Source organism: Marmota marmota, unplaced genomic scaffold, assembly GCF_001458135.2.
Source record: "Marmota marmota marmota unplaced genomic scaffold, marMar, whole genome shotgun sequence".
In the NCBI taxonomy this organism is placed as follows: Eukaryota; Metazoa; Chordata; class Mammalia; order Rodentia; family Sciuridae; genus Marmota; species Marmota marmota.
In genome coordinates, this window is record NW_025999949.1 from 30,684,262 (window position 1) to 30,704,995 (window position 20,734).

General features: G+C 49.8%; 1 protein-coding gene across 7 annotated transcripts in view; it reads right to left on the minus strand.

The window, feature by feature from the left end:
- Zfat (zinc finger and AT-hook domain containing) overlaps window positions 1–18,682 on the minus strand; it is a 179,049-nt gene extending 160,367 nt beyond the window's left edge. For 2 of the 7 annotated variants that reach the window (XM_048802174.1, XM_015486509.2), the window contains exon 1: window positions 18,248–18,682. In XM_048802174.1, the coding sequence (XP_048658131.1) occupies window positions 18,248–18,266 (19 nt within the window). In that variant the 5' untranslated portion in view covers window positions 18,267–18,682. Of the gene's footprint in view, window positions 1–12,494; window positions 13,364–13,468; window positions 13,678–17,547; window positions 18,011–18,247 lie in introns of those variants that run through there. The other 5 variants (XM_048802169.1, XM_048802170.1, XR_007347257.1 and 2 more) reach the window with 5 other exon arrangements.
- Between the last annotated feature and the right edge of the window lie 2,052 nt (window positions 18,683–20,734).

Genomic DNA, 20,734 nt, shown 5'->3' on the forward strand with positions numbered 1-20,734 from the left:
CATTTTGCACAACAGAAATGACTGAGCAGAAGCACTTGATTTATTCAAGCGCCTGCCTGCACTGCCATTAAGGCTGGGAAGGGTACAGCTACTCGCTCTGGGACAGGACAGGGCAACCCTGGGCATGGGTGGGGCTGGGGTCTCCTGGGGTACAGGGAAATTGTGTTTCCAGATCTGCTACTAGTTACACAGTGAGTTCAGTGAACGTCTGCAAACACTCATCAAGCTGGTCCTCTGTGGGATGTGCGTTCCTCTATGCACATGTCATGCATCATCTCCAGAAAACTTGAACTGAAAACATTAAAAAGATACAGGGGAAAACAATGCTCTGATTCACAGGTGAACTCTTCTTTAAAACAACACATCTGAACCCTACTTTGGTCCACGTAGCTGTGTGACCCTCGGCATATGCTTCTGTTTCCTCCTCTGTGCAGAACTGGGGGGGGAGGACGGCAGGGCATCGGAAGCGCAATGTGCCTAGCTCAGTGCCCAGCTCTTTAGAGGTAACACCCTACATGAGGTGGCAGGAAGGGCCTGGTCCAAGGCATGAGCCAGGCTCCCAGCTCTTACCCTCCAGCCTCCTCTAGAACTCTTTAAGCCTCATTTTTTGCATCTTAAAGATGAACAGCCCAAATTAAAAGTGGCCTTGTAATGTTGAAAAGTGGAACCTGGTCTTCAAGCCCTAACCAGAAGTTAATGTGCAAAGACAAGAGGCAGGGCCACCTGAACCAAAGAAGGATGGGACAGACCCACCAGTGCCACCTCCCCTTGCCTGGGGTCACACGTGAACCAACCTCCCCTGCCCATACATAATCCCTGAAGTGCCTTCCAGCTCTGAGGCTCCAGTAAATGCTCCCCCCTAAACTGTGGAATTATTACTTCACCATGCATCTCATAAATGCCAAGGAACACGTCAGTTTCCACAGCTCACAGAGTTAACGTGTTTATTAAACGCAGGGAGGAATCCCACGGGTGTTTTTCTTTGCTGAAGCTGGGTTAACAAAATAAAATGAGAAATGCTCAATATCCACAATAATTAAGGCTGGGCCGACAGTTGCATTATAATTTTATGCACACACATTTCTTCCATGTTAAAACCTGGTTGTTTTTTTTTTTTTTTTTTTAGTTATTTTTAAGCACTCTCAAAGTGAGAGCCCTGGGCAATGAAGTATATTCACGTTTATTGTGATAATCATAGCTGAAAAATGTGGCCTTGTCCATAGGACAGCATTTCATACAGAGAAGAGCAGCCCAAGCCCCGAGTACACATGTGGGAGCACTGAGGGGTGGGGACCCTGGTGCAAGCCCAACAGTGCAGCTCCTGTCTGCAGACTGTCAGGGAGGCCTTCAGGAATGCCCGCCATGACAAGAGTCTCTGTGATTATTCCTGCATTAAAAATAAACCAAGCAAAACCCCCTCCCATCTTCTGGTGGACCTACAGGGAAAGAGAAATGCCCACAGCCACCACCAGCACCACCACACCCCCAGGTCTCTAGCTTTGGCTCCTTCACTTGTTCCCATCTTTGTCTGACTAAAGGCTGCCTCAAAGCCAGCTTCAGCACTCAGCAATGGCCAGAAAAGCCACTCAGAAAGCTGAGGCAGGAGGATCTCAAGTTCAAAGCCAGCTCAGGCTACATAACAAGGGTCTGTCTCAAAATAAAAAGGGCTGAGGAAGTAGCTCAGTGGAGAGCACTTGCCTAATATATGCAAGATCCGAGTTCAATCACCAGCACTGCAAAAAAACAAACAAAAATCCCTTAGGTTTAGGTCCTAAGTTATCAGCTACCCACTTCTACACCTGTGGAACTTAGATTTAGCGCCACACGGAGACAGCTGTAGCCACCCTGCTGACACCATAAGTATGGTCAGGGATGTCACTGGGGGAGTCACTGTGTGGGAGAATCCTGGGATTCTGCAGACTGCTAAATGTGATGCCAACTGGAGAGAACAGGGAACATCTTTCTTTTTTTTTTTTTTAAAGAGAGAGTGAAAGAGGAGAGAGAGAGAATTTTTAATATTTTTATTTTTTAGTTATCGGCGGACACAACATCTTTGTTTGTATGTGGTGCTGAGGATCGAACCCGGGCCGCACGCATGCCAGGCGAGCGCGCTACCGCTTGAGCCACATCCCCAGCCCAACAGGGAACATCTTAATCCAGAAAGTCCAGCTGGCTGACAGACCTGCCTGCCATGTCCCTGGAGTCTTCTGCTACCCTCGTACACATGCGCATCTCACACACACACACACACACACACGTAAAATACACATGTGTACCCATGTGCACCACAGAGAGAGACAATGCACATGCCCCATACGCACATCCACACACTTTCTTACTTTTAGTGGCACGAAGGAGGCAGCCTGACAGAAGCTCTTAGAGGGACAACAATGCAGCACAGGTGACAACAGCCAGTGGAAACCAGACTAGTCTGGAAGCAGGTGAGCACAGGGGAGGGCTCCTGTGCAGCTGCGCTTCTCCTCTGCCTCCAGATTCAAGACCAAGACCAAGACCGCAACCCCAGTGAGGGGGGCTTAGCACAACACCTGGTGGCACTGCCTGCCCCCTCCCCATTTCTGCAGTTTATGGACATGAAATCTCTTGGACAAGAGATCCAACCAGGCAAAAAAAAAAAGGCAGGCAGGCAGGCCTTGGAAATGCTGATCCGGGCCAGGCAGATGCTGTGGCACACACCTAGGGTACACACCCCAATCCCAGGGACTCCCAGGGACGCTGAGGCAGGAGAATCAAAAGTTCAAGGACAGCCCGGGAAAACTTAGCAAGACCCTGCTCAAAATGTTTTAAATCTAAAAAGGGGCTGGGATGTAGCTCAGTGGTAGAGAACCCCTGAGTTAAATCCCCAGTAGCACAAAAAAAGGGGTGGGGAGGAAATGAGTCAAGAGAAGAGTCTACTCGACCCCCTGCTACTTGGGCAGCATTTTCATTCAACAAACATTTTAAGCGGCACCTGCTATGGACAAGTCCTGGAGGAGGCCTGAGAGGAGGAAGCAAGGGGAGCCAGCTGCTCTCGGGCTGGACGATCCAATGGGTGGAGCAGGCTCATCCTCATCTGCCTGTAAGTCGAGGCAGAGCCCCTGGACAAACCCTCCAGTCCTCTAACCAACCAGAGCAGAAGAGACAGGCATGCGAGTAGACCTGCTTCCAGGGCAGAGGAGACAGATGTACAGCTCTGCGGAAAATTCAGGCCCAGGCCCAAGAAAAAGAATCCTTTGTAAGAACAGCCCTGTCCAACAGAATTATGAGGTGGCCAGGGGTTCATTTTGAATTTTCTAGTAGCCACATTAAAATAAAAATAAACAGATAAAATTAGTTTCAAAAATATACTTTATTTAACCCAATATAACCGAAATAGTGTCATTTAACCTATAATTTATTTTTTTAAACCTCAATGAAAAAAAAACCTCGTTTTTGTTTTCTTTCTTTTTCTTTTTCTTTTTTTGTACAAATTTTCAGAATCCAGCATTACTCGGCACTTACAGCACATCACGAAGTAGACTCGGCACAACAGCATTAGCTCTATTTCCAGAACACCAGACACCTCTTCCACTGCAGATCAGAGAGCTGCCACACACAGGTCCCTCTTCTGGCCTCCCCCAAATCTGGGGCTTACCATATTAGGAAACTGCTGCAAAGAAAGAGCAAGGCCAGTGCCCCTGGGCGCTGGAAGTGGCCATGGCAGAGGAACACTTCCATAGCAGGCTCAAGCGCGGGCTGTGTGCTCAGGGCTCCCGGGGTCACAAATCAAAGAGATGAGATAAAATACAGCCTGGACAGGAGCCGGAGGCAGATGTGGAAAACAGGTAAACTCAACTCCATCTTTTAAACATCTGCTTTGTTATAAAAGCCTGAGCTTAGTTTTGGTTGTAAAGTGTTCCAAAATTAATTTGAGAAGAAAGAATTGCCCTTCAATATTCAGGCACATCTAACACCTTTTGAGATTCCAGAAGAGAATTTCAAGTTAAAGGGATTGAGCCAGTGGGAAAAGAAGAACCCTCCAAACCCCAGCACCCACCTATCCCCAGCCAAACACAAAGATCCGACCCTTTCCTGGCAACTAGATCATGGGATGGGCTGTTCCTATTCTCCAAGCACCTGGGCTCTACAGTCAGCCTATGTTCCCTGGCCTCATCAGTCAACATTAACGGAGGCCCCATGTGTGCCACACTCTATGCCAGCCATAGTCAGAACAAGGACGACATAGGCCCTGTCTCTAGAAACACAGATGGGCAATGACGTTTTGTCCAGGAGAATCATTTTACATGACCTCAGGGCTGCCTGTGGTCTGACTTTGTAGACTCTTGCTGTTGGGAGGAACACAGAAATGCCCGAGCTCAGCTCCCAGGCCAGCACATATGTGGCAGCTGCCCACACAGACACCCCTGTGTGGGCAGCTGCCACACATGCTTCCACCAGTGGGAAGTAAAGAGCCAGGCGGATCCCCAGGAAGGCCCAGGAGTACGGCCTCAGGTTACCCTGACAAGCCCAGCCCTTTCCACAGCTGAGCAGCTGTAAGAACTGAAAGAGCCATGGGGGAGGGAGGCTGGGTCTTTTCTCCTGTAAGCCTGGAACCCTGGCCCCTCAGCCATTCCTGGTGCATCCCATGGTCAGGGGAAGCCACCCTGTGACTAAGGCCCAGAGGCCTGTTCCCACCACTGCGCGTCTCTCAAGCCACCTGTAGTAAGTCCACTCACACGCATGTCCCCTAGAGGGCGATAATGCGCAAAAGAGAACTCCAGTCCGGCTGGCAGCTGGCTCTGGGTTACAGGCTGCATTCCAGCGGGTGGGGAGGACTGGCAAGCACCTGCCCTCTGCTAATCCAGCTTGTCTCTTAATTCAGGAGCCTCCATCTTCAAGTCTCACTCCAGTCTTGGTTTCTCAGAGAGACTTTTTAAAACCCTTCAATATAAATTAGGCTGCCAGGACTCCTCCTCCCCCATTTGCCTTGGTACTGGGGCCACGACTAGTAATCATGTATTTAATGGCGTATTTATTTGTTTAACTTCTGTCTCCCCTAATAGACTGTGAGCTCCAAAAACATCAATATCATTTTATTCCAAATAGAGTTGTTTAAAAAGAACAATGTTAAATATTATAAAAGATATTCACCTATAAACAGAGTAATGCTACATTTCCTTTGTGGCAAGGACATTTCCAGATGATTCACCTAAGAATCCCTGAGAACCATGCTAACCTTATTAACTCATGCTTCCCAGCTACAAAGACTAGGGTTTGCTGGGGGAATGAAAGCAGGCTCAGGTGGGAAGCCTGCAGTCCAACCCCTGGCCAGGGGAAAGCACTTAACAGCTCTGACCTTGGACCCCTCATCCTAAAGTGCAGCATTTGAATGGTGGTCTGAAGGAATTCAAACCAGACCAAGACAAGCACCTGGAAGAAAAATGCTCAGTGAAGGCCAAGAGAAGCCAGGTGCTAACAGGGCACCAGAGCCCCGCTTTAGTGAGATAACTCAGTTCAATTCCACAGCCTCCCCCAGGCTTTGCTCTCCCTGGAAACTTGTAGCCTTGGCTCTCTACTGCAGGGAGGAAGAGGAGGAAACAGAGGAAGAAGAAAAAGAAGCAAAATTCAGTCCTTTCACTGAAATACAAGACATACCCTTGCCCCCCAAAATTCACATATTCAAAAAACATAAGCAAACAAGCATGGGGGAATCCTACAGTGAAATCAAGCTGGAACAAATGGAGAGCCCATAGTTTAAAAAAATAACCATAACTGCATGAAATGGGAAGAGAGGCTTTGAAAGGTGGCATTTGCACCTGAGCTTCAAGCTAAAGAGAAAAAAGACCAGTAGCATGCTGAAATCTAGTTAGGAGGCTGCTTTATCACAGAGACATGGGTTCGTGACTCTGAAACTATTTTTTAGTATATTCTAGGACTGAGCAAAGGAGTAGCATACTGTGCATTCAGAGCACCAGCGTCCCCTTCCAGAGAAAGACCTACAAATATGGAAAGGGGGAAGGACAGAACAGACACAGTGCTGTTGGACTGGGACTGGGAAAACCTACACATACTCCATGATCTTTAGGATGGAACAGAAAGAGCTGAAGACATGCAGGAGCACGTGGGAGCTCGACACACGTGTGTGGCAGGCAGACAGACACCTAGCTCCCAGCCATGTGGACTGAGGGCTGAGAAGCAAGGACACCAGTAACAATGAGCTCACCTTGTCCCCAGACCTGCTTCTAAACACCACTCTCCCTAAAAGAAAGAGTCCCCTGGCAGAAACAGCCAGTGCCCAAGTTGAAGAGGGAGAGCAGGGAACAAGCCCAGCGCGGCCTGGTGCACTAAGAACACAGAAGTGCTCAAGAAAGAGAGGGCATGCCAGAAGGACACAAAGGCCAGATAGGGGGCAATGCGACAGGAGATTTAATCATGAGAAGGGATTATAAACCACTGACTAAAGTAGGAAGTCCTGTGTCCACAGTGATTATCAATAATTCAAGGAAAAGAGAATGTTCCAACTTATAGAGAAAGACACCAGGAACACAAGAGCCACTGTGTGAGGCAAGGGGCACGTCACTTAGCTCACTGTGGTGACTGTCACAATGTACACCACATCAAAACATCACACTGTTTACCTGAATGCATGAGTGACCGTTCCTCCTCAGTACAGCTCAGGTAAGATGGGAAGGCAGCCAGTAAGTGCAGCAGAAACCATGCAGCCACCCTCATAACGGTGACTGATTCTGCAAGAGCCATCAACAGGCACTACAACCCACGAGTGGAGAGGCAGTGGGAGGAGTGAGGGGTAGCCGGACAGACACACTCAAAACACCTCCCCACAGCGTTTAATTACAAAGGGAAAAAGAGGACCCTGGCTGCTTCAAATGCGTAGCATCACCAGCAACAGGACAAGTCACTTTGTGTGTCCACCGGCATGATGGCCTGAGAACCGCCCATTTCTGTGGAAATCCTGCCCTAAACAGGCAGACTCTGAATCTAATCATGAGGAGACACTGCACAAAGCCATGGGAGGGACAGTCCACAAAATCAATGGCCTGCAGTCCTCAAAAAAAGTCAGTGTCATGAAGCACGAAGAGAAAGTACTCCAGACAAGGAGTGAAGGGACGGGCCGCTGAACGCACTCCTAACCCAGGACTTCTTCCTGCCACAGGACGTCATATGGACGGCTGAGAAAGGTGGACAGCACATTGAAGGATGTTGTTTCTCACTGTGACTATGTAGGAGAATGTCCTTGTTCTGAGGAAATAAACATGAAAACACTTAGGAGCAGGTAAAGGGACAAGGTACCTGCAACTCCACCCCAAACGAGAGCCAGCGAGCGCAAAGACAGAAGCAGGGAAGGTAAACGAGTGCAGTGAAATCACAGGTGTGGAACACCTGGAGACTCAGAGTGACCGGCTTATGAGAATTTTTTGTCTCTCATTTTTTCTGCAAATAGGAAACTGTGTAAAAGTTAAAAGGGACATAATTCAGTGGGTCCGTTTTGCTTCCTCAGTATCTGAGCATCTCTAGGAGGGGTCACTACAGAACATGCTGTGTCTGAGTTCTCTCTGGCTCTCTCCCTCCCTCCTTTCCATCGCTGGTTCTCCCCCTACCTCTGGAAGCCTCCAGATCCTCTTTTATTCACAGAAACTTCTGCTCTTCTAGCTCCCATATCTCTACCCCCTTGAATCCTCACACCAACAAGCTGCTCGGAATACAAGCTTCCGTGCCACAGAACCCTCTCCTGAGAAGCACGTGGGTGTTGGAGAGGAAACACAAAACGGTTATTACTATAGTTATTACTATAATTAAAATTCTCTAAATGTTTTCCTGTTACATATCAAAGGTTTAAAGAAAGTTAGAAAGTAAGTGCTCAAAATACTTTTCAATATTGAAAATACATAAAAAATAAAGTCGCCTGAGAAAGGGAGGATTCTCACGCCAACAGCAGCCCACCAGAAATACCACCAGCCCGCTAGGCCACAAGCACACACTCTCTGGTTTCAGAGGCGGAACCTGGGCAAGGAAAATCAGGGAGAAGGTGCCAGGGCAGAGAAGGCTGGACTTGACCAGGGCCCAGGAGCAGCCCCAAAGCCGGCAGGTGTGAGAGGTCATCCCTCCACTGGGCCAGAGTGGGCCGAAGGCGGCGGCAGGTCTGGGAGAAGGGGTCTCATCAGGTCCATCCCCGCAGTGTGCAGCACCTACTGTGGTCTGGCACAGGAAGGCCATTTGGGAGACCTGCTATCTCCAGCTGGGTCTCAGGATGCATGGTCTGGGGCTTTCTGGGTTTGCCTCTGAAAGCCCACAGATGCTCTTCACTGAGGTCCTCAAAGGCTCATGGGATCCTAAAGCTCCATTTCTGCAGCTAATCACCAGGAGTCACTTTTCACACAGTCCCTGTTCCTGCAGCATGAAGGTTAGTGACAAGAGGCACAGCTGTCACTGGAGTCGTAGATCCTTATGCACTAGTAACCATGAACAACAGGTCCCAGAGAGGCTGGGTGGAAAATAGGGTCAGAGGGAAAATTACTTTCTAAAACACACTTTCTCCCAAAAGGGCAAAGGATGAGTGGGGCTGCCTCCTCCCTCCCCACCCTGCCAGGATAAGCCACTCCATCTCCACAAGCCAAGGAGGGACCTGATGGCTTGCAGCCACTGGAGACCCTGATTTGGCCCAGTGTGTATGCACCTGAGGCTGCACTCCATCAACCAGAACGTCCAGGAGGCTTGGCTTCAGCAACAAGCCCCGCCCAGAGGGAGCCACCCCCTGCTGGCTGCAGGTAACCTGGCCCCAGAAGACCTCAGAGAAATGTGTCCTGCCACCAATGAGTTTGGAAAAACCTGAATGTTATCTATCTTTGGAAAGACAGTGAGTCATCTTGAAAGAAACTTGGAATAATGTTTATCTCTCCAGTGTTGAGCAGCAGACCCTCTGTCACCTGATAGCTCTCACCTGTTGAGACCTGACACTGAGCATGGTTCAGGAAATGCTGAGTTGAGTGGCCACCAGAGCTGCTCAGGAAGGAACAGAGAAGATTACCCAAAAAACAGCAGTGCAGGTAGAGGCACAGCCAGGGTGGAAGAGATGGAGTGAGCGCCCTCGGGAACCACAGAACAACGCAGGCTGCGGAATGCTCACAGCCCTCCAGCACGCTTACTGCTAGAGCTCCTGTTTAAAGTCGTCAAAGTAGTAGCACTAAAGGGAGCCCTGGTCACATCTGGGTTCCTTACGTCCAGGGATTCCAAACATGAAACTCACCCAAATCTCTCCTGCCGTGACCTCCAAAGGTATGAGCCATGGGTACCCACCATGTGGACAACAGAGGTCTCGTAGCGCCAGACAGGACCAGCTTCCCGGGGCCACCAGGCCACCCTTTCACCTTGGATTCTGCCCCTGGGCTGGAACCAGGAGCAGTCAACAATTCCCACAGCGCTCCTGCCTATCTACAATGGGCTTTGCCTGCCTCTCAGTTCCCACCCCAAAACTCTTTCCCAATTCATGTTCCTCTTGTGGGCACTTCAAGCCTGGTCTTTAAGTTAGAGACCAAAAACCTGAGAAAATGAAAACTGCAGAATGTTTTTCCTGATGATTTTGTTTTCTAAAAATTGAGAACAGGAAAACGAGAAGAGGGGGGAGAAAGAGAATGAAGGAAGCAGAACGGAAGCCGGGTGCCGAGGCGCCTCGGACCTCTGCAGCTGTATCTCAGTACTCCCCACCTCCTGTAGCGCCCACTGGTCTCCTGCTCCCACCCCACCCCATACACACTTCACAGGGAGCCAAGATCTGCACCCACAGTGCACACCAAACCTGTCACAAGAACAAACAGCAAGTCTGTCAGACAAAGGGTTAGACAGAAGTCACAGAATGCTTCTGTGAACACCCAGAGAGGGAGAGGGACAGAGACATGAAAACACAGAGGCACCAACTAGGCCAGCGGGCATAAGGACTTGGGCTTTGGGGCTACACAGGGCTGGTGGAGCAGGGCTTGCCCTGGGGCTCTGACACAGGCCTCTGTCTCTCTAGGCCCCAATTTCTTAATCTGCATGATGTCAATGACAGCATCAGCCTCCCTGGGACCTTATGAGAATTAAATGAGACAGAGACACTGACATTCCTGGTGCTCCATAAATGTAGGATCCACTCAGTAACCTGAAGAGCACAGGGTTTGGTTTGGGGTCAGCCAGGCCATATACCTATCCTGGCTTGGTCACCTGCCTTCATGTGACCAAATCTCTCTGACCCTCGGCTTGTCTGTAAATCAAAGGCCATATCGCAGTGCTGGAGCACTGCAGTCACAGCGGCAGAGACAATGACTGAGAGCCCCTCTCACGGCACTGGGACACTCCTGGGGCTTCTGATGTAAACAATCCCTCAGGTGTGGAAGAATGTGAGACGGGCAGCTCAGCTGGACAGGTGTGCGGGCAGAGCAGGACAGGGGCTGTGCAGCCTGGGTGGGAGCCATGTCCAAGGGGAAGGCTAGCAGCCACCTAAAGGGTGCTGAGCAGCACACTGTCTGTCCTGGCCCCCATGCCCAACGCAGGGGAGCCAGGGACAGCAGCATCCTGTGCTCTGTCAAGAAGTGATATCCCAAGACACCGAGAAGTACCACAGGCCGCCTGAGACAGAGTCTTAGAGAACTCTCAAGCTGCCTCGAAACTCTTCCCTGAACAGCAGCCACTTCCCCATGTGCCTCCCCTGATTAAATTCTTCAGAGAATAAAATTCTGAGGCAAAGACGTGCTTAGCTCTAATTTTACAGAAATGGACACCAAAGTTTAAAACAACTCACGAGAGCCAGGCACAGGGCACGCACCTGCAATCACAGGAGAGTTGGGGCAGGAGAATCACAAGTTTGAGACCAGCCTGAACAACTTACCCAGACCCTTTCTCAAAATAAAACAAAAAGGGCTGGGGATGTTTGCCTAGCGTGTACAAGGCCCAGGACTCAATCCCCCATACCACAAAATTAAAGTGTGTCACAAGAACCGTCCCATGGTGAGGCTGAAATGCAAGTCAGCTCTCCTGGGCTGCAGGGCAAGTGCCATTTCCCAGAGCATATATTTCTGGAGGCGGGGGAGCCCCACTCACTCAGCCTAGCAAGAGGCAAGGCAAAGAGATGAGCCAGGGCAGCTTGGGTGAATGCAAGAGTAAGCACTGCAGACGGAGCACCAGGTGGACACCCAGGACTAGCAGGACCTAGCAGGTGGACACCCAGGACACAGCAGGACCTGGCAGGCCTTAGTCAGCGAGGCTGGAGGCTCCAGGCAGGACAGGCAGGCTGAGCACACTCCCCACCACAGGGCTCAGAGGCCTGGAACTGGGCAAAGAGGGGATAAGGAGGTGAGGGTTGCTGCCCAACTCTGGGCTGGCACTGGCCAGGCCCGCATATGGGCAGAGGCAGCTCACTGCCTTTACCCCTTTCACCTGCTTTACTCCTGGCCTGGTCACTCTGCTTGAACATCACCTTGGAGGCTTTCCTGAGCTCCTCCCCAACCCAGGCAGCAATGAATACGTGGTGTGTCCTACTTCACCCCTGTGCACACCTCCAGTACCACCTGAGGAGCTTGGATTGGTCAGTGAGTTTCACCACAGGGCAGGCGAGCGGAGCCATCACCAAAGTCAAGGTGTAGGACACTTCCCCACTCTGCAGTCCTTCTCCCTGATAGCTCCTGCCAAGCACGGGTTCTCTTCTGTCCCTATTGTTCCAAGTTTTCTAGAAGTTCTTATAATACAAGTATACATTACACAGTATTCTTTAACTACCGTAGAATGCACACAAAACTGACCATCTCCGCCATATGTGTCCAGCTGGATGGCATGCAGCCATCAGCACCAGCCACCTCCACAAAAGTTCCACCTTCCCCAGTGGAAACTCGTTACCCATGAAACCCCAACTCTTCACTGCCCTCCTCCTAGATCCTGGCAATCACCATCCTGTTTGCTATCTCCGTGAATGTGACTACTCTAGAATTACCTGGCATTTGTCTTCTTGTGACATTTCATTTAGCATAATGTCCTCAAGGTTCATGCCTGTTCTAGCATGTATCAAATCTTCCTCATTTTTACAGCTAAATAATATACTATTGTACGTATTTGCATGTATTGATTATCTGTCACCTATCAATGGACAAACGAGCTGTTTCCACCTTTCAGCTACAGGGAGTCATGCTACAATGAAAATGTGTGCACAAGTATCTCTTAGAGACCCTACTTTCATTTATTTTGGATATATATAAAGAAGTTGAATTGCTGGTGATTTCATATGGCAATTCTTCATAAGGTAATTCTACTTTTAGAATTTGGGGGGCCCATCATACTGTTTTTCCATACTGTTTACATCAATTGCAGGGTCTTACATTCTCATAACAACGCACAAGAGATCCAACTGCTCCACACCCCAATAGTATGTAGTCTATCTTCCCTGGATTCTTTCATTTAACATGCTGTTAAGATTAGTCCATTAGTAGTTTGTTCTTTTCACTGATGAGTAGTATTCCATTGTGAAGACATACCGCAATTTGTTGAGCCAGTCACAAAGTTGATAAGCATTTGAGTTGGTTCCACTTTAGGGCTATTACAAATAAAGCTGCTATGACTGGTGCACACATGTCTTCATAGGGACACAGGCTTTATTTCTCTTGGATAAGTACCTAGGAGCATGATGACAGATGAGTTATTTAAGTGTATGCTTAACACAGCGAGAAACCACCAAACTATTCTGTAAAGTGACCTGCTGTTTAACATCTCCACCAATGGTGTATCAGAGTTCTAGATGCCACATTCTCAACAACTGGGGCTGTAAATTATTTTAATTTCAGCCATTCTAATTGGCATGCAGTAGTTTCTCACTGTGGTTTCGACTGGCATGTCCCTATTGACATGCCAAACATCATCTCATGTGCTTCTCAGCCATCTGTATATGTTCTGTAAAGAGCAGTGGGCCTTCTGTATCATGGGTTTCACCTCCATGGATTCAACCAACCATGGATCAAAAGTATCTGGAAAAAATGTGTCTGTACTGAACACATACAGACAAGAGAATATTCACAGGTTATATGCAAACACTGCACCATTTTTACAAGGGATTTCAGCATCTGCAGATTTTGGTATCCATGGGAAGTCCAGGAATCAATCCCCTGTGGATAGCAAGGTACCACTGCCTCTTGACAAACTTTTGCTCATTTTTGAGCTGGTTTGTATGCCCTGTGGGGAGTGAGCTCCTGGAGAACAGGCCTTCCTGCCCACCATGCTCAGCGACTGGCAGCAGCCTTCCCGTGGAGGGCCACAGAAGCCGGGCCATGAGGCCACACAAAGGCTCAGGCCTCAGCTGCCAGTCGGCCCAGATTAGGCAGGTGTGTGACTCAATCAGCAAGCACAATGGCCAAACTTCAGGGGCACTGGACAGCAGCCCAACCCAGGCTTCTTTTAACTCTGGCTGCTCAGGTCTCCCCCCTCACCAGGCCTAAGGAGCTGACACCTGACTCACCTGCAGCCTGGGCAAGCCCCAGATTCTGGACGAGGCAAGGTTCTAACAGAAGATCTAGAAGCAGCCTCTTAAAGGAGTCACAGGCCCAACACAGGCCTTACACTAGGTCCAGTACTGAGTGGCTACTCAGCTCCCCATGACTGAGTCCCCCCGCCCAGAGCAGTTCAGTGATTCGACAGCTGGCCCAGTGCAAGCTTCTGCTTCCTTCACTAAAAAAATAAAATAAATAATTAATTAAAAATTTAAAAAAGATAATAAACTTCTACAGATATGGTGCTTCCAGAGCCCCTCTCACCCCCACAATGGCAGGGCTGCACAAGGCCGGCCACTGCATCGCACGTCATCACTCATGATCACAGATCACTCTCAGCATGCTTCAAATTTTCAAAGATAATATTGAAAACTACAAGATGTTCAGGGGAAGAAGGTGAGGCTTGATAAAGGCTGAGGGAGAAAGGAAGGAACAGATGGATGGTGAAAAAGAAAAATCAGGGGCCAGATGTGTGCCCAGTGCTTCACTATGGGACCTTTAGAGACATACTGCCCAGTGGCCTGCAGTGACCCTTTTTACAAGAGGCCATGGTGGCTCCAGAGACTGGGCAAGGTCCCAGGACTACCTCCCAGTTCTTCTCTTGCTCCCTGCATTACCTGGTTCCTTACAGGGCTCACTGTAAGGAACTGAATGCTTCCACCCAAGGAACCCTCGAGACTGCACAAAACATCCACCCCACAAGCTTCATAAGGGGAGAGAGCCCTCCGTCCCCAAGAAAGGGCTCCCCCAGGACCTGGCAAGCCCTACTCTAGTGCTCTGGCCCATCTCCAAAGTAAAATGGGAAGCAGAGTACAAAGGCCCCCTCCCCACATCACAGAAGGGAACTAAAATCTTGGACCAGGGCAGCAGGTGCAAAGTTTGCAAAGACTTCCCCATCCCTGGGCCTGCTGTGTCCATCATCCCTCCTTCCCCAAAAACACAGACAGGCGGCTTGCTGGACCCTACGGTAAAATCCAATCGGTCAAAACTTCCATGGGCTTTTTTTTCTCTGAATTATATCTGCAAATCTGTCTTCCCTCTGTGCCTCCCAGCCACCACCTTGTTGTGAACATCTTGGGGTGAGCTTCAACAGCTGGGCTGTGCCAAGACAGAACCTAATGAAAGACTCCGCCTAGATTTTTGTCCTTCCAAAAAATATTCTAAATGCCCCTATCATTTATTATCCAAAAATCACTTTAAAGCTATAGTAATCAAAATGGTGTGGCACTGATAAAAGATAAACAGATGAGACCAGAAAGCTCAGATATGGACCCACATGACTGTCAACAGAAGAGCCAAAGTAATTCAATACATTTGCCGCTCCAGCAAACGGAGATCCACCTGGACACCAGAACCAGAACCCTGCTTCACACCATCCACAAACTAATTTGAGATGGATGACAGAGCTAGACCTAAGGGCAAGAAGCATAAAGCTTTAAAGTAAAGAAACAAACAAACAGAAGTATATCTTTATGACCTTAAAGTAGGAAACGGGGAGACTGAGTGGCTCTGGCACACTCTCCCAAAGGAGCTGGCTTCCCACTGGTATGACTGGGTGAAGTCTCCAGGGGAAAGAGCAAGGACGAGCCACCCCAGCACTGGGTAGCAAACATCTGAGGGAAGCTGGAACCAGCCTGGTGGTGGGAAGCCACAGCCTTGCGGGGAGGAGGAATGGGGTGGCCTCTGAAGGCCCTATGGCAGCACCACCTACAGCAGCACAGCAGAACCTGTGACACCAGGGGAGCTGGCAGGGCCCAAGGAGCCCTGGGAAGAGCAGGCACAACGCCTTTCAGAGATGCCAGGCTGCACTGTCTCCCGTGCTCCGTGGCTCAGGGTCCCCTCGCCTCCCCCCTATCCACTTTCCTGCCACCATCTCAACCACAGCCTGCAGCTGGGCTGCACGCCAGGTCCCTACCCTGCCCACCTGCCTCAGCCCAGACTGCTGGGATCAAAGGCAGCAGATTCCAGAGTCCCATGCTTTGCGATGTCACCTGCCCATGATTTGAAAGAATCCAGATCCCAAATCTGTGTGTGCCAGGGACATCTGCACTCCCGTGTTCACTGCAGGCTGCCGACACGATGCAGGCAACTAAGTGTTCACTGACATGTGAGGGTCAAGAAAATGGGGCATACAAGTACCCTGGAGTATAACTGGGCCTTACAAATGACAGTTTGCCTCTTGTGGAAACGTGCGGAGCTGGAGAACATCCTGACAGGTGAAATAAGCCAAGCACACAACAGCACACACACGGGGCTCACACAGGGGATCTGGAACAGTGCACTCAGGCACAGAATAGAACACTGGTTCTACCAGAGGCCAGTGGCGGGAGACATCAAGGGACACCAAGCCTCAGTGAGACCAGGGTGGACTGCACAGCAGGGTGAATACAGCAGGTAACAATGCACTGCACATTTCCAAAGCATGAGAGCAAGTCTCCAGGGCTCTCACCAAATGTTCGGGGGGTGATGGGTATGTTAATTACCTTGGTTTAACTATTCCATATCATATTCATAAATCATAATACTACTTTGTACACCATAACTATAGATAACTATGATTTTTCAATTTATAATCTTTAAAACTTTTTAAAAGGAACAAAGAAAATTCTGTTACCCAAATTTATGCCCATTTTTGTATTAATGTCAAGCATTATCTTCTTATAAGCAAACATGACTTTATCTACACATTTTATGTTCCAAAAAAAAACAAAGCAACTTCAGATCTGTAACAGGTATTTAAAATAGTTGGTTTGCTTTGCTCTCAAATTATTTTTTTCTCTTTCCGAAGAAATGTATCATAATCAAACTCTATCCAAAAGTCCCAGTCACAAATGCTTCTCAAAGTGCTGAGCTGCACAATAGAGAGAGTGGGTCTGGGTCAGAGGGGACAGCTGGCATCTCAAGTGCCACCAGCATCCACAGTGCAGGAGTAGGAAACGGTCTCCTACTGCAGATGAGGCGCTAGGGTCCCCAGGGCTGGGTGCAGCCCAGGGGTGTTGTTCTTCCCACCCTCTGCCCCATTCCAGCCCTTAGAGTTGAGACCTGACCGTGGGAAATTTCAGACAAGGAAAGCTTCGCAAGGTAAACCACTGAGAAGAGGGAAACTGAACTCTAGCTCAACACTTCTACATAATTAAATCTGCCCACCATGAAACTATCTATAAAAGGAAATGCAATTAAAGAGAGTCTTTCTAATACATCTAATTCTGACTGCCCTTGCCCTAGGCAGCCGCTTAATTCTACTTAAGGATAACCATCTTTGAAAAGTCGTTACATAAATTATAAGGTTTGGGAAGGAAGGAGCAGGAACCTTTCCTCCAGAAGAATCAGAAGCCACTGACAAGGGAGCAGGGCAGTGGCAGCTGCCGCTGACAACTCATCCAGCTCATTTACCAGCCAAGTTGCACCTTTCAGGCATGTGCCACTCCATCTCGGTGCCATCTATTGTACTGCTGCTTTAAAATCAACCTAACCACCAAAACAAAACTCTAGTTTCTAGAGATTAGCTGTCCTGAGTTAACTGTAATACTTTTTCAAAACTTGCTCTTTTCTCATTCATTTCAGCCAGAAATGGAAGGAAACAACGTAAGTCCAGGGTTCTTTCTAGGGGTTGCTGGGTGAATTCCCCCCAGAAGCCAGGTGAGCAGGGACCATTCTGTGTCCTACTGACAGGGAGAGGGAAGGCAGTGAACTGAGAAGTCACTAGGTGAAGTCCCGCCACTCTGGCTCTGGGCCCCTTCCTCACTCCATCCACTACCTGGTACAGCTGGAGCCACAGAGAATGGGGCAGGACAAAGGTCCCCACCGCTCCTCACCCTGCCTGCCAAGCTGCCAGTTGGAACTAAAGCAGCCGAAAGGCGCGCCCATCTCCACCCGGGAGCACGGGGACCCTCACTTCACAGGCTTCCACAGATGAACTTGAGCGCTCTAGGGAGCAAGCTGCAGAGGGGCGGAGGTGGAGAGTGGGCCTAGTGACATGACATTTGCATTTCAAAGGTCACCTGGGCTCCAGCCAGGAAACCTGACAGGGCCCACACTGGACACCTACCGCGGGCGCGCACTGTTCTGGGGTGGGAGGTACAAGCCTGGCAGGAGTCTGGACTTCACCCTTACACCTCACCTCTGCCATGGTTAACCTTAAGATTCGGGCCTCTCTGGACTTCTCTCCGCAGTGAATGACCTCCAGTTAAGGGCGGCCGGCAGGGCTGCGCCGCCAAACGCATGAAGCCGGGGGCGAGGGCGCCAGCCGCAGGGAAAGGGACGGCGCCAGCGTCAAAAGGGCCGACCGGCTTCTGGCCGGGAAGCCGGGGGAGGCTGCCTGGAGGAGGTGGCATGGCTGGGCAGCGAGTCGGGGTAAAGGACAATTTTGCGAAGCGTGTGGCAGGGCGACCCGTGGCAACGCTACCCCCTGGCGCTGTGGCTCCCTCTACAGGACACAAAGAAACTTTCCTTCAAAGCCCAGACCCTTCAAATATCCCCGCCAAGCGCCTGGATGTGATAATTAGGGGAACTATGTCACAGAGCAGGAACCCGGGGCTAGACAGGAGGCGGGCTTAGCCAAAGCCCACCCGCCAAAGAGCTGGCGGCACCGNACGTCGCTACGTCCGCTCTCCGGCTCCTGCCGCGGATCCCTCCGCCGCCCGGAGGCCTGCGCGCGGCACCCGACTCCACGCTCCAAACGGCTTCCCGCGCGCCGCGCCGCGCCCCACCCCCACCCCGTCCTCACCCCAACCCCCAGCTCGGCTCACCTGCCGCCTGCGTCTCCATGGCAACGCCCCCACCGCGGAGGAAAAAAAAGCCTCGGCTCTTCCGGGACCCCTCCTGTAACGACCGAGAAGGCGGGGCGCCCCGCTGGCGCTTCGCTTTTTATTTTTATTTTTTTAAGAAAAGAGCAGGCGAGGTTATGGCGAATCTGCGGCATCCAACATGGCGGATGGAGTCTTCGCCCTCCTCCCCACGGGGCTCGGACGCCTGCGTAGCGACGTCCTCCACGGGGGCCCTCCTCCAGCGGCGCTGCCGGGCCAGTGCGCATGCTCGCGCCCAGTGGACGCGCTCTGCCTCCATTCCAGAGGGTCCGCCACTCCGCGTTTTAAGCCACGCCCAGGAAGCGGTTCTGCGGTTGCCCGGAGTACGGATCTCGGATCCGGAGGCTTCCCGGTCCTGCCATGCACCTGCCGGCCCACCTCCCACCGGCAGGTGGGCTGCGGGGTTGGACCCGGAGGCGGAGTTCGGACTTGGTCTCCCGGCGCCGTTTTACCAGCTCCTACCACTTGTACTACTGCTGCTTTAGCAAGAACTTTTCTTGGTCTCAGTTATTGATTTGCACTCGGGTGGATGCAGCCTGCACCACCCTCGGTTGCAATGTTTCCCCAAGAGCGAAACGCCGGCCGCTCAGGGTGCCCAGCTTGGTTGGTCTGTAGGTAGGGTGGACAGCCTGCGCTCCACGTGCAGAAGCGACCCCTCCGGCCAGATCCGTCTCGCAGCCCTCGCCTGGGTGTGACCTCCCCTCTCACCTTGCTAGGCTCCCCTATCTGTTTGAAATCTGATGACCTTGTTTTTGTTTTTGATGTTCAGGTGGTTAGCTCTAAGGCTCCCTTTAGTTCTCAGCTCAGATAACTTCTCAGGTGGCCCTCTTAAGCTTCCCAGGTCACTTTGTAGTTCCCATGTAGTAACTATTCCTACAGATAATAGAGCTAGACGATTATTGAATGCATTTACGTACATAACAACTGACTTTTTATTGATGGCAGTTATTGCTGTAAATACAACTTAGGTTACTTCTTTTATTAAGTATTCAACTTAAAATGGTATACATAACGCAGAGAAGTGGTGAAAATCATAAATGGAAAAGCAGAATTCGAGTGACTGAAGCTTGGGAAACGTGTGTTTATGTTAGTCTTTGCCCACTCTTTTCTTGGAATGACCCCCTATTGTTGCTCCTCCATGTCATGAAATTCTCTAACAGCCCCAGTGCCTCTGTTTCCACATCTCAGGGTCATACTTGAATTGCTGAGTCCCCCAAGTCCAAGGGCATTTACTGTGTGCACAGTCGCTTTCCACTAGACCATGAGCTTCCCAAGCATAGTTTACAAGTCTTTTTCATCTTTGTTTACTGGCGCCTATTGCATCCTAACATTACCTAAAAAACACACATTCAGAACACACTTGGGGTTTAGTGATAAAATGCCCTTGGGCTATGAGCTTTAGCATGGCTCTTTGGATTTCTCAAGAATCCTTTCTTCCTTGTTCCTTAATCCTGTTCTTAGGAAATACTGAGTCGCTCCAAGACCCCAAACTTGCCAGATTATTAAGTATGCGTTCAGAAATGTCTCCTCTCCAGCCCCCTTCATTTCATCTCACCACCCAGGAGATTAAGTTAAACAGGAGGAAAGCCATGTTCAGAGAGTTCACGTGGCTTTCTAAGGCCAGCAAGCCAATTAGAGTATGTGGACTTGCCTCTCCATGCCCAGTGTTTTTCCACTTGGCAATATCACCTCCCAGGAGCACCAACTACCGAAGGACCTCCAAAAGAGGCGTTCCACAGAGCTACTGCCACCCCCACACACCCGCCATCGTGGATGCAAGGTGGATGGTTAGATGGGGCCCACCAGAAACTTATTTGGAAATGAACTGCTCAAAAACCTACAGTGATGAGTTTTTCTTTTAGAACTATAAATATTTACAATAATCACTTTGGCGGGGAATCGATTTCTGTCAGGAAAATAGAGTTGTTCTGGGTTGCTGACAATATTGGTTTCGTGCTGTGTTGCCTTTCTTACAGCAGTATCTAAATGTTATTTATTGATTACAAGATGGATTGTTGCTCCTGAATATTGTGACCAAAATGAATTTTGGAAATGAAGCAATTTAAGAGTTACCTCAGAACCCAATTATTTCAGAATATTAAAGTCAAAAGATGAAATTGTCAACTGTGGGTGATGGTCCTAGGTTAATTATTTGGATAGCTTTGATTTTTCTTCATTATTCCTGTGGCCTCTCCTTCCTGCTCTCCATTCACCTTCCACAGAAAAGTTACTGAGCATCTGTTGTGGAAAACTGTTGGAGGTGGGCATATGGAAGGGGCTAAGGGAAGACCCCCTTCTTTGGGAAACTCAGATCTGTTAAGTGGAAAGGTGAGCCCACAGCTGGCTCTTCCATTGCCTGTGTGACCTGCACATTTTCAATCAGCAAACATCTTTATTCTTTGCATTTGCCAGTAATATTTCAAAATGCTT